This window comes from Sinocyclocheilus grahami, unplaced genomic scaffold (assembly GCF_001515645.1).
Source record: "Sinocyclocheilus grahami isolate Dianchi unplaced genomic scaffold, SAMN03320097.WGS_v1.1 scaffold669.1, whole genome shotgun sequence".
Lineage (NCBI taxonomy): Eukaryota > Metazoa > Chordata > Actinopteri > Cypriniformes > Cyprinidae > Sinocyclocheilus > Sinocyclocheilus grahami.
This window is the reverse complement of record NW_015505848.1, coordinates 334,552-348,406: the sequence shown is the minus strand read 5'-3', so window position 1 is coordinate 348,406 and position 13,855 is coordinate 334,552. Positions and strand designations below refer to the sequence as shown.

The following is a 13,855-nucleotide window of genomic DNA, read 5'->3' as shown; positions in this document are numbered from 1 at the left end:
AGGCTTAAACTACTTCAGTCTGTGTGCTGAATTTATTTAATACACGAGTTTCACAATTTGAGTTGAATTACTGAAATAAATGAACTTTTCCACGACATTCTAATTTATTGAGATGCACCTGTACACCTAGGATGGACTTGAGGGTGAGTAATTTATGGGCTAATTTTCATGTTTGGGTGAACCCTTTAATATTCAGAGTGGCCGCAAGTAAACCATTAGTAGGCTGATCAGGCCCGGCACTGCCCCCCAGTTTTCTTAACGAACGTTAATTATTTAAACCGTTAATGGATCACTAATTGGAGGAGCATGGGCGCACCGTATGAGCGCATCAAAAATTTTATGCCATCAAAGTAAGCTACCACAAGAGCGATTTGCAAAAAATAAAAAATTACAAATTACATAAATCACATAATTTTTTAAAATATAAATATATTTTTATATTTATATAAAATGTATTATACATACACATTTATATTATAATGTTTTTATATATTACACCAATTATATTAGGGTAATATTGTTATATTATTCTTATTATCATAATATATAAATATGATTATTCATTTTATATTATTATATTGTATATATAATAATATATACTATATATAATATATAATGGACAAACACAACAAATTAATAATACTATTTTATATAATAATATATGCTAATATAACAAAAAATATGTAATTATATTATTATAAAATATATAACATTTATTATAAATTATAACATTTCAGTATGAGCACTTTTTGATTTTTAATAATGTAATGCGATTGCTATTAATTTGACTATTTAATGGATTTATGAAAACCTGTGTGAAAATATTTATGCAAATGTATCCTTTATTTTTTGGAAACAACAAAGACAACGGTTTATAGTTTTACTTATATGTTAATAGTTTGTATTATTATTATTTTTTCACATTGAGTTATTTCTGATGCTTCTCCAGCTTCAGTTCCCGAGTAACTCATATTGGCCACCAACAGTGTGTATAAAGAGCCCCTAATTCTGCACAGTATGAATGAATACATGCGTCAGTCTGTGTGTGTGTGTGTGTGTGTGTGTGTTCAGCACTGAGCGTCTATGAGGCAGGCCTGCTCTCGGTGACCTCTGACCTCATGTTCATGCTGGTTTGAGTCTGTCTCTCATTACGGTCGTCTGCGCTGGTGATAGAGAATCTATGGGGTATTGTCAAGAGGAAAATGAGCTGAAGGCCACTGTCAAAGAAACCTGGGCTTCCATACCACCTCAGCAGTGCCACAAACTGATCATCTCCATGCCACGCCGAATTGAGGCAGTAATTAAAGCAAAAGGAGCCCCTACCAAATATTGAGTACATGTACAGTACATGAACATACTTTCCAGAAGGCCAACAATTCACTAAAAATGTTTTTTTATTGGTCTTATGAAGTATTCTAATTTGTTGAGATAGTGAATTGGTGGGTTTTTGTTAAATGTGAGCCAAAATCATCACAATTAAAAGAACCAAAGGCTTAAACTACTTCAGTCTGTGTGCATTGAATTTATTTAATACACGAGTTTCACAATTTGAGTTGAATTACTGAAATAAATGAACTTTTCCACGACATTCTAATTTATTGAGATGCACCTGTACACCTAGGATGGACTTGAGGGTGAGTAATTTATGGGCTAATTTTCATGTTTGGGTGAACCCTTTAATATTCAGAGTGGCCGCAAGTAAACCATTAGTAGGCTGATCAGGCCCGGCACTGCCCCCCAGTTTTCTTAACGAACGTTAATTATTTAAACCGTTAATGGATCACTAATTGGAGGAGCATGGGCGCACCGTATGAGCGCATCAAAAATTTTATGCCATCAAAGTAAGCTACCACAAGAGCGATTTGCAAAAAATAAAAAATTACAAATTACATAAATCACATAATTTTTTAAAATATAAATATATTTTTATATTTATATAAAATGTATTATACATACACATTTATATTATAATGTTTTTATATATTACACCAATTATATTAGGGTAATATTGTTATATTATTCTTATTATCATAATATATAAATATGATTATTCATTTTATATTATTATATTGTATATATAATAATATATACTATATATAATGGACAAACACAACAAATTAATAATACTATTTTATATAATAATATATGCTAATATAACAAAAAATATGTAATTATATTATTATAAAATATATAACATTTATTATAAATTATAACATTTCAGTATGAGCACTTTTTGATTTTTAATAATGTAATGCGATTGCTATTAATTTGCCTATTTAATGGATTTATGAAAACCTGTGTGAAAATATTTATGCAAATGTATCCTTTATTTTTTGGAAACAACAAAGACAACGGTTTATAGTTTTACTTATATGTTAATAGTTTGTATTATTATTATTTTTTCACATTGAGTTATTTCTGATGCTTCTCCAGCTTCAGTTCCCGAGTAACTCATATTGGCCACCAACAGTGTGTATAAAGAGCCCCTAATTCTGCACAGTATGAATGAATACATGCGTCAGTCTGTGTGTGTGTGTGTGTGTGTGTGTGTTCAGCACTGAGCGTCTATGAGGCAGGCCTGCTCTCGGTGACCTCTGACCTCATGTTCATGCTGGTTTGAGTCTGTCTCTCATTACGGTCGTCTGCGCTGGTGCGTCTGTAATCCTGACGCTCGCATGAGATCCACGCTGTCATTAATTTCTTCCCATTACGGAGGAGAGAAGAGGAATTAAGATACTTTATCGTCGGCTTGGCCGTTAAACAGCGCTATTATGACTGGCCATTAGCCTCCATCCTGTGGGAGCGCGGGATTTGAGAGCGTTAGTGAGATAATTAGCAAACAGGATAGAAAACTGGGCTAATGCCTTCCAGAATGATTTATTTACTCCAGCTCTCAGTCGATTCATCACCGACGCGCTCGTCTCTCAAAAACACAACCCAAGCACAGCCACGCCACAAATTCATGGATGTTTTTATATAATCTTTTCTAATAACAATATAATATATAATATGATTTTTTTTTATTATATTATGATATAGTATATCATTATAATATTATATAAAATTTGATAATTAATTGTAATTTTTAAAATTTATTTATTAATATTTTGTTATTTTAAATTATAACATCATTATAATAAATTTAAACATTTTTAATAATGCATTTGTAATTATGTAATGAAATTAATAATGTTTCTATTGAATGGGTTTACGGAAACGTATGTGAATATTTATGTATCTTTTATCTTTGTGATATAAAAAATATAATATAAAAAAAATATTTAATTACATTATTATTTATTTTTAATTGAATTTTTAAATTAAAATAAATTCATTTTATCTTTGTGATATAAAGATATATTACAATACTTATTTATATTATTAATAATCTTCTAGATTTTTTTCATTAAGTGATTTGATTTGATTGCAACGGATTTATGGAAACTTCTATTTTATAGTTATGTAAATAATTTTTTTAATCTTTGTGAGCCAGTGCTGCTTTTTATCTTCAGAGTCGACGCAAAGTTTCTCTCTTTTTTTGCAGCAAATGTTTTGGAAAATAGACTCTGGAAAAAAAGACAGAAATGCTCAAAAAATGAAACACATTTTGTGAACAGCGCTCGGCTAACACATCAAATCAGAGTCGGCCGCGCTCAGCGTGATGCGAGTGGGAGAATAATATTTACAGTGCAGAGAAATGCGTGTGGAAATGACTGGTCTCTCGTCAGGATGGAGATGTATTTTGACACGCCACATCATTGGTGGGAAAGCAATATTTACTAGCCACGTGTAATCAAACACACTCATCATCGCCGGGGCAAAGGAAAGAGCTCCTCTACGACGGATATGACTGAGCGCCTGTCAGACTCAGATGCAATCGATAGTTATTTCTTTGTTTAAAGGTCCAGATGCATCTGTGGCGTTATTGCCTGGGCATCCATCACAGTCACATCTGTCTGTAACGGCATATTTCTCATACGCTGCGTGCGAAGAACAACAGCATGTGAGGAAAATTCAGTGCTGCTGAAACCTGGAAATACAGACTTTTTGCAAGATGAATATTCTCATCGCTTAAAGGAAAAGTGCAGTCAAAAATGCATCATGATTAAGTCATATGATTTATGAAATTGAAGTTGTTGAAATGAAATGCATGAAAATCCATTGCATAAATGAATGCAATTTTAAATAAGCACGAGTATGGATTCATTAATAGGTTGATTCACACTATAAAATGTAAAGTCATCTGATTTTTTTAAATGAGAGAATTTTTTATGCATGCATGTGCATGAGTCATATGGATTCATTAATAGGTTGATTCCCAAAAAACAGCATAAAAGTATCAAATCATATGATAGTTTTATGAGAAATGAACTTGACATTTAAGTCGTTATACATTAAGTGCATGAAAATGCATTGCATAAATGAATGCAGCACACCTTAATTGAATACGCATGAGTCACATGGATTCAATAAACACACACAAACATATCAAGTCATGTGATATGTTTTAAAAAACTGAAATTGAAGTCGTTATGCATTAGGTGTATGAAAATGCATTGCATAAATGAATGCAGAACACCAATTTTGAATATACATATGGTCTCATTAATAGGTTGATTCACACTATAAATGTCAAGTCGTGTGATTTTTTTTAAATGAGAGAAACAAACAGAAATTGAAGTCGTCATGCATTAAGTGCATGAAAATGCATTGCATAAATGAATGCAGCAAACCTGATTTGAATATGCATGAGCATGCATGAGTCATATGGATTACAGTTATGATACTTTTATGGTGCTTTTTTCTCATTTCCTGAAGCTTGACAGCATCCACCTCCACTCGTTTTCAATTTTAGGTCAACTACTCCTTTCAGCCTGATTCTCTTTTTCTGTGCCGGTGTCAGCTGACCAGGTCTTTTCTGCGCGTGCCTTGACAGGAAGTAGAAAACAGGATTCTTCATTCTAAATCAAATTTCCATTCAATTTAGAGCCAAACTGAAGAATGCATCGAAGGCAAACAAACATCTATTTTTCTCTGGATCAGATTATGCATGCACGCAGGGAACAAGCTGAATGATGAAAACTGTACGACGGACCGCAGCGTCTCTGGGCAACAGGAAGCGCTCATTATTTCAGGCCAAAGAGAGCGAGAAACTGAGGGAGGAGCGCGAGATGATGGAGATGTATTTTGACACGCCACATCATTGGTGGGAAAGCAATATTTACTAGCCACGTGTAATCAAACACACTCATCATCGCCGGGGCAAAGGAAAGAGCTCCTCTACGACGGATATGACTGAGCGCCTGTCAGACTCAGATGCAATCGATAGTTATTTCTTTGTTTAAAGGTCCAGATGCATCTGTGGCGTTATTGCCTGGGCATCCATCACAGTCACATCTGTCTGTAACGGCATATTTCTCATACGCTGCGTGCGAAGAACAACAGCATGTGAGGAAAATTCAGTGCTGCTGAAACCTGGAAATACAGACTTTTTGCAAGATGAATATTCTCATCGCTTAAAGGAAAAGTGCAGTCAAAAATGCATCATGATTAAGTCATATGATTTATGAAATTGAAGTTGTTGAAATGAAATGCATGAAAATCCATTGCATAAATGAATGCAATTTTAAATAAGCACGAGTATGGATTCATTAATAGGTTGATTCACACTATAAAATGTAAAGTCATCTGATTTTTTTAAATGAGAGAATTTTTTATGCATGCATGTGCATGAGTCATATGGATTCATTAATAGGTTGATTCCCAAAAAACAGCATAAAAGTATCAAATCATATGATAGTTTTATGAGAAATGAACTTGACATTTAAGTCGTTATACATTAAGTGCATGAAAATGCATTGCATAAATGAATGCAGCACACCTTAATTGAATACGCATGAGTCACATGGATTCAATAAACACACACAAACATATCAAGTCATGTGATATGTTTTAAAAAACTGAAATTGAAGTCGTTATGCATTAGGTGTATGAAAATGCATTGCATAAATGAATGCAGAACACCAATTTTGAATATACATATGGTCTCATTAATAGGTTGATTCACACTATAAATGTCAAGTCGTGTGATTTTTTTTAAATGAGAGAAACAAACAGAAATTGAAGTCGTCATGCATTAAGTGCATGAAAATGCATTGCATAAATGAATGCAGCAAACCTGATTTGAATATGCATGAGCATGCATGAGTCATATGGATTACAGTTATGATACTTTTATGGTGCTTTTTTCTCATTTCCTGAAGCTTGACAGCATCCACCTCCACTCGTTTTCAATTTTAGGTCAACTACTCCTTTCAGCCTGATTCTCTTTTTCTGTGCCGGTGTCAGCTGACCAGGTCTTTTCTGCGCGTGCCTTGACAGGAAGTAGAAAACAGGATTCTTCATTCTAAATCAAATTTCCATTCAATTTAGAGCCAAACTGAAGAATGCATCGAAGGCAAACAAACATCTATTTTTCTCTGGATCAGATTATGCATGCACGCAGGGAACAAGCTGAATGATGAAAACTGTACGACGGACCGCAGCGTCTCTGGGCAACAGGAAGCGCTCATTATTTCAGGCCAAAGAGAGCGAGAAACTGAGGGAGGAGCGCGAGATGAAATACATTTGACAAGAGTTTATCTCATCTGAAGACAACAGGATGCCGCTCTCCTCATGAACGGCTGAAGGCGATCCAAGACTGCTTCATGTTTGATAAGAGGAGACAAGGTCACAGACTGTTGCTAAGCAGCTCAAAAGCAGTGCGGCTCTCTGGGGAGAGCAATGAATAGTCACACTGATGGTGGAGAGGAGCTTTGACAGCTGCTGGGAGCCAAACTAAAGAGACGAGTGTGTGCGCAGTCTGTACGACGGACCGCAGCGTCTCTGGGCAACAGGAAGCGCTCATTATTTCAGGCCAAAGAGAGCGAGAAACTGAGGGAGGAGCGCGAGATGAAATACATTTGACAAGAGTTTATCTCATCTGAAGACAACAGGATGCCGCTCTCCTCATGAACGGCTGAAGGCGATCCAAGACTGCTTCATGTTTGATAAGAGGAGACAAGGTCACAGACTGTTGCTAAGCAGCTCAAAAGCAGTGCGGCTCTCTGGGGAGAGCAATGAATAGTCACACTGATGGTGGAGAGGAGCTTTGACAGCTGCTGGGAGCCAAACTAAAGAGACGAGTGTGTGCGCAGTGCTGACACCACAGCTGAAACACTGCTGGTCCTTCGGCTTGATTTTCCCAAAGTCACAGTGATCAGAAGTGTCATATTCACACACTAAACAAACAGTCCTGCTGGACCATATATATATATATATATATATATATATATATAATTGTAGGAATTAAATGAACTCTTGTTTTACATACTATTAATTGAAAAATTGAAAACAGAAATATCTGCTAATTCACAGTGACAATAATTTGGTCTGTTCAGTGTTATTTTAGTATTACTTACTATTATACTATTTAATAATATTTTAATGACCTTTTATTTTCCTATTTTTAAGTAACTAAGAAAGTTTTTATGTGTGTTTTCTCGTTTTTATTTGCTTTTGTCATTTTTATTTTAATATCAATTTAATTTTAGCAATTGTAATAATTTTAGCAATTTAGTCATTTTAAGCGTAACATTTCTCATTTTCATTTAAGTTTTCAAGTTTAAGTTACCTTCATTCTAAATCAAATTTCCATTCAATTTAGAGCCAAACTGAAGAATGCATCGAAGGCAAACAAACATCTATTTTTCTCTGGATCAGATTATGCATGCACGCAGGGAACAAGCTGAATGATGAAAACTGTACGACGGACCGCAGCGTCTCTGGGCAACAGGAAGCGCTCATTATTTCAGGCCAAAGAGAGCGAGAAACTGAGGGAGGAGCGCGAGATGAAATACATTTGACAAGAGTTTATCTCATCTGAAGACAACAGGATGCCGCTCTCCTCATGAACGGCTGAAGGCGATCCAAGACTGCTTCATCTTTATTCTCTTTTTCTGTGCCGGTGTCAGCTGACCAGGTCTTTTCTGCGCGTGCCTTGACAGGAAGTAGAAAACAGGATTCTTCATTCTAAATCAAATTTCCATTCAATTTAGAGCCAAACTGAAGAATGCATCGAAGGCAAACAAACATCTATTTTTCTCTGGATCAGATTATGCATGCACGCAGGGAACAAGCTGAATGATGAAAACTGTACGACGGACCGCAGCGTCTCTGGGCAACAGGAAGCGCTCATTATTTCAGGCCAAAGAGAGCGAGAAACTGAGGGAGGAGCGCGAGATGAAATACATTTGACAAGAGTTTATCTCATCTGAAGACAACAGGACGCCGCTCTCCTCATGAACGGCTGAAGGCGATCCAAGACTGCTTCATGTTTGATAAGAGGAGACAAGGTCACAGACTGTTGCTAAGCGATTAAATTATGCTTTTTTAAAAATTAAGTTATTTTTTTAATTAAATATTTTATTTTTAGCTGCTGTAGAAATAGAAGTCTTAATTACTTTTAGTATTCTTTATTATTTTATTTCAGTTAATTTTACTTTAAGTAATGAAAATGTATTTTTTATTGTTAAATAAAACAAATTTTAAGCATTTATTTTTAGTTAACGATAATAAATCTGGTCTCACCTTTCAATTAAACTAGCCGCTGTAGAAATAGAAGTCTAGCTTTTATTAATTTTTGAACTAGTTTTAGTTTCCTATTTTCATTAAATTTTGTTTAGATTTTAATAAATATTTTAGTAATGTTTTATTATTTTTGCTAAGTATGTCTATATAGCATTGTTATATATACAGTATATATACATATTTATTTATATAGATACATTTATTTATTTATTTTTTACATTTTATTCACTTAATGTTTATTATTTTATTACAAGTATGTATGCATGTATGTATATATTTATTTATTTGTTTGTTTGTAGGTTTTATTTTCAGTTAACAGCAGCTAGCCTGGGTCCTGCCTTTCAGGTCTTTATGCCCATGACATTCACACCTCCACTCGTTTTCAATTTTAGGTCAACTACTCCTTTCAGCCTGATTCTCTTTTTCTGTGCCGGTGTCAGCTGACCAGGTCTTTTCTGCGCGTGCCTTGACAGGAAGTAGAAAACAGGATTCTTCATTCTAAATCAAATTTCCATTCAATTTAGAGCCAAACTGAAGAATGCATCGAAGGCAAACAAACATCTATTTTTCTCTGGATCAGATTATGCATGCACGCAGGGAACAAGCTGAATGATGAAAACTGTACGACGGACCGCAGCGTCTCTGGGCAACAGGAAGCGCTCATTATTTCAGGCCAAAGAGAGCGAGAAACTGAGGGAGGAGCGCGAGATGAAATACATTTGACAAGAGTTTATCTCATCTGAAGACAACAGGATGCCGCTCTCCTCATGAACGGCTGAAGGCGATCCAAGACTGCTTCATGTTTGATAAGAGGAGACAAGGTCACAGACTGTTGCTAAGCAGCTCAAAAGCAGTGCGGCTCTCTGGGGAGAGCAATGAATAGTCACACTGATGGTGGAGAGGAGCTTTGACAGCTGCTGGGAGCCAAACTAAAGAGACGAGTGTGTGCGCAGTGCTGACACCACAGCTGAAACACTGCTGGTCCTTCGGCTTGATTTTCCCAAAGTCACAGTGATCAGAAGTGTCATATTCACACACTAAACAAACAGTCCTGCTGGACCATATATATATATATATATATAATTGTAGGAATTAAATGAACTCTTGTTTTACATACTATTAATTGAAAAATTGAAAACAGAAATATCTGCTAATTCACAGTGACAATAATTTGGTCTGTTCAGTGTTATTTTAGTATTACTTACTATTATACTATTTAATAATATTTTAATGACCTTTTATTTTCCTATTTTTAAGTAACTAAGAAAGTTTTTATGTGTGTTTTCTCGTTTTTATTTGCTTTTGTCATTTTTATTTTAATATCAATTTAATTTTAGCAATTGTAATAATTTTAGCAATTTAGTCATTTTAAGCGTAACATTTCTCATTTTCATTTAAGTTTTCAAGTTTAAGTTACTCATCTAATATTTACTGTATATTTTAATTTATTTCAGCTTTATTTCAATGACAGAAACAATTGTATTTGTTATTATATTATATATTACATTATAATAGTGTGTAAATTATACAAGGATTATATATTATATTATATGTGGCTTTTGTCATTTTTATTAATTATTATTACTTTTTTGTTTTGTTTTGTAATTGTTTATTTATTTATTTATTTTCTTATACATAGATGAAATACATTTGACAAGAGTTTATCTCATCTGAAGACAACAGGATGCCGCTCTCCTCATGAACGGCTGAAGGCGATCCAAGACTGCTTCATCTTTGATAAGAGGAGACAAGGTCACAGACTGTTGCTAAGCAGCTCAAAAGCAGTGCGGCTCTCTGGGGAGAGCAATGAAGAGTCACACTGATGGTGGAGAGGAGCTTTGACAGCTGCTGGGAGCCAAACTAAAGAGACGAGTGTGTGCGCAGCGCTGACACCACAGCTGAAACACTGCTGGTCCTTCGGCTTGATTTTCCCAAAGTCACAGTGATCAGAAGTGTCATATTCACACATGTTATTATATTATATATTACATTATAATAGTGTGTAAATTATACAAGGATTATATATTATATTATATGTGGCTTTTGTCATTTTTATTAATTATTATTATTATTACTTTTTTGTTTTGTTTTGTAATTGTTTATTTATTTATTTTCTTATACATATTTCTTATATTAATTTTTATTCATTCATTCTCTTTCTTTCTTTAATAAAAGCTAATTAGGTGCTTTAGTGCTTTAACTTATTCATCCAGTTGGCTGTCAAAGCATCATTTCTAATATTAAATGTTTTATCAAGTTTTTAAGCATTTATTTTTAGTTAACGATAATAAATCTGGTCTCACCTTTCAATTAAACTAGCCGCTGTAGAAATAGAAGTCTAGCTTTTATTAATTTTTGAACTAGTTTTAGTTTCCTATTTTCATTAAATTTTGTTTAGATTTTAATAAATATTTTAGTAATGTTTTATTATTTTTGCTAAGTATGTCTATATAGCATTGTTATATATACAGTATATATACATATTTATTTATATAGATACATTTATTTATTTATTTATTTTTTACATTTTATTCACTTAATGTTTATTATTTTATTACAAGTATGTATGCATGTATGTATATATTTATTTATTTGTTTGTTTGTAGGTTTTATTTTCAGTTAACAGCAGCTAGCCTGGGTCCTGCCTTTCAGGTCTTTATGCCCATGACATTCACCACATCAACCTGAAAACTATAGTTTTATTGAGAATCCGAGCTCAAGAAGCTGAATTTATGAGACCACGTGCATCAAATTACAAAATACTACTAATTTGATGTGTTTTCAGGGTTCTCACACTTTTTGAGTTGCCATCATTTTTCCAGGATCATTCACGACGAGCAGTACTTTCACAGTATGTCTGTGTGGCTCCGCCCACTCACCTCCCACTGGCCCTGCTGTGATTGGCTCTTGAGCTGAATGAGCCAGTCCTCGCTGTCGGCCTCGGCGCAGTGGTGCATGGTGATGATGACGGGTCGGGTCAGGAGAGCTCCAGCAGGACCGCAGCTGACCACCGGACTCAGGGCCGTCTCCTGTGTGTCGTCCACCTGCGGCCTGAACACACACACACATTACATTATAATAGTGTGTAAATTATACAAGGATTATATATTATATTATATGTGGCTTTTGTCATTTTTATTAATTATTATTACTTTTTTGTTTTGTTTTGTAATTGTTTATTTATTTATTTATTTTCTTATACATATTTCTTATATTAATTTTTATTCATTCATTCTCTTTCTTTCTTTAATAAAAGCTAATTAGGTGCTTTAGTGCTTTAACTTATTCATCCAGTTGGCTGTCAAAGCATCATTTCTAATATTAAATGTTTTATCAAGTTTGTATGTTTATTAATTCATTTATTAATGTAACATTAATATTTTATTTTATTTCAGCCTCATTTCATTTAATGAGAGAGAAAAAAAAAAGTTTTACTTTTAATTAAGAATAACAACACTGAGTTTGTCACTGCAAAAGAGTATCAGTGTAAATTATACAAGGATTATATATTATATTATATGTGGCTTTTGTCATTTTTATTAATTATTATTACTTTTTTGTTTTGTTTTGTAATTGTTTATTTATTTATTTATTTTCTTATACATATTTCTTATATTAATTTTTATTCATTCATTCTCTTTCTTTCTTTAATAAAAGCTAATTAGGTGCTTTAGTGCTTTAACTTATTCATCCAGTTGGCTGTCAAAGCATCATTTCTAATATTAAATGTTTTATCAAGTTTGTTTGTTTATTAATTCATTTATTAATGTAACATTAATATTTTATTTTATTTCAGCCTCATTTCATTTAATGAGAGAGAAAAAAAAAAGTTTTACTTTTAATTAAGAATAACAACACTGAGTCCTGCAAAAGAGTATCAAACGGTGCTACCAATAGTCTACTACAGCGATCATGATTGTGCCACAATATTCTTGAAGTAGCACAGAGCTCCATCTGAATACCACGGTGAATGAATACGGTTCTCATTCAGTCCCAGTGTACGCATCTGAGAGCCCCTGACCGTAGTGCGTCTGTCTGTCTGTCTGTCTGTCTGTCTGTGAGTGAGTTGCTTTGAGGACGAGGGCTAATGAACTGGCCAGCACTGTGTTTGCGTGTGATAATAATAATAATAGAGGACAGTTCACAGCTACGCCCTCCACTCGCTCACATAACCACCTGCTCCTGGTTAATGACGAGGCCAGTTCAGCCTCATTTCATTTAATGAGAGAGAAAAAAAAAAGTTTTACTTTTAATTAAGAATAACAACACTGAGTCTGTCACTGCAAAAGAGTATCAAACGGTGCTACCAATAGTCTACTACAGCGATCATGATTGTGCCACAATATTCTTGAAGTAGCACAGAGCTCCATCTGAATACCACGGTGAATGAATACGGTTCTCATTCAGTCCCAGTGTACGCATCTGAGAGCCCCTGACCGAAGTGCGTCTGTCTGTCTGTCTGTCTGTCTGTCTGTGAGTGAGTTGCTTTGAGGACGAGGGCTAATGAACTGGCCAGCACTGTGTTTGCGTGTGATAATAATAATAATAGAGGACAGTTCACAGCTACGCCCTCCACTCGCTCACATAACCACCTGCTCCTGGTTAATGACGAGGCCAGTGGGTGGCTGCTATCACAAACTCGTCCCGCATGCAGCGGCCGTCTGGCTGATAACAGGCTGCTCTTCTTCCTAATTAACTGAGGGTTTGTGTTGAGCAGGACCCGCGGGTCGTCCGGTCTGATTTTTGGGCAGCAGCGAGCGTCCCGGCCGTCTGATATCCAACAGGACACCGGCCGGATCTCCGCAGGGGGTCACACGCATTACGCATGTAAACACATCACGCTCACACAAACAGACCAGAGCAACACGTCTGACCTCGGCTGCTTCAGTCCAATCAAAGTCAAAACAGACGCGGGATATTAATAGAAAAACCAGTGCAACAAGTCTGCTGTGGAAATGGAAGGCTTCGCTAGTTTTTATTAGTATTTTAATTTTATAGTTTATTTTGTAAATAATATTTTCTCATTTTTGTATGTCTAAATTTTTTAATTATTTCAGTATTATACATGCATACACACATTATATATATATATATACATAGCTGAAATAAAGTTAGTTCACATTTAGAAATGACAATTTATATAAATTATTCCAAGTAACGATAAAAAAAATAAAAATAAATATATATATATATATATATATATATATATATATATTAAAATTATATT

At 34.4% G+C, this 13,855-nt stretch overlaps 1 protein-coding gene across 1 annotated transcript in view; it reads right to left on the bottom strand.

The window, feature by feature from the left end:
* Nucleotides 1–13,855, bottom strand: part of LOC107558977 (netrin receptor UNC5C-like) — a 205,884-nt gene that overhangs the window by 7,076 nt on the left and 184,953 nt on the right. Inside the window, exon 12 of the mRNA XM_016242686.1 lies at nt 11,508–11,679. Within this exon, the coding sequence (XP_016098172.1) occupies nt 11,508–11,679 (172 nt within the window). The remainder of the gene's footprint in view (nt 1–11,507; nt 11,680–13,855) is intronic.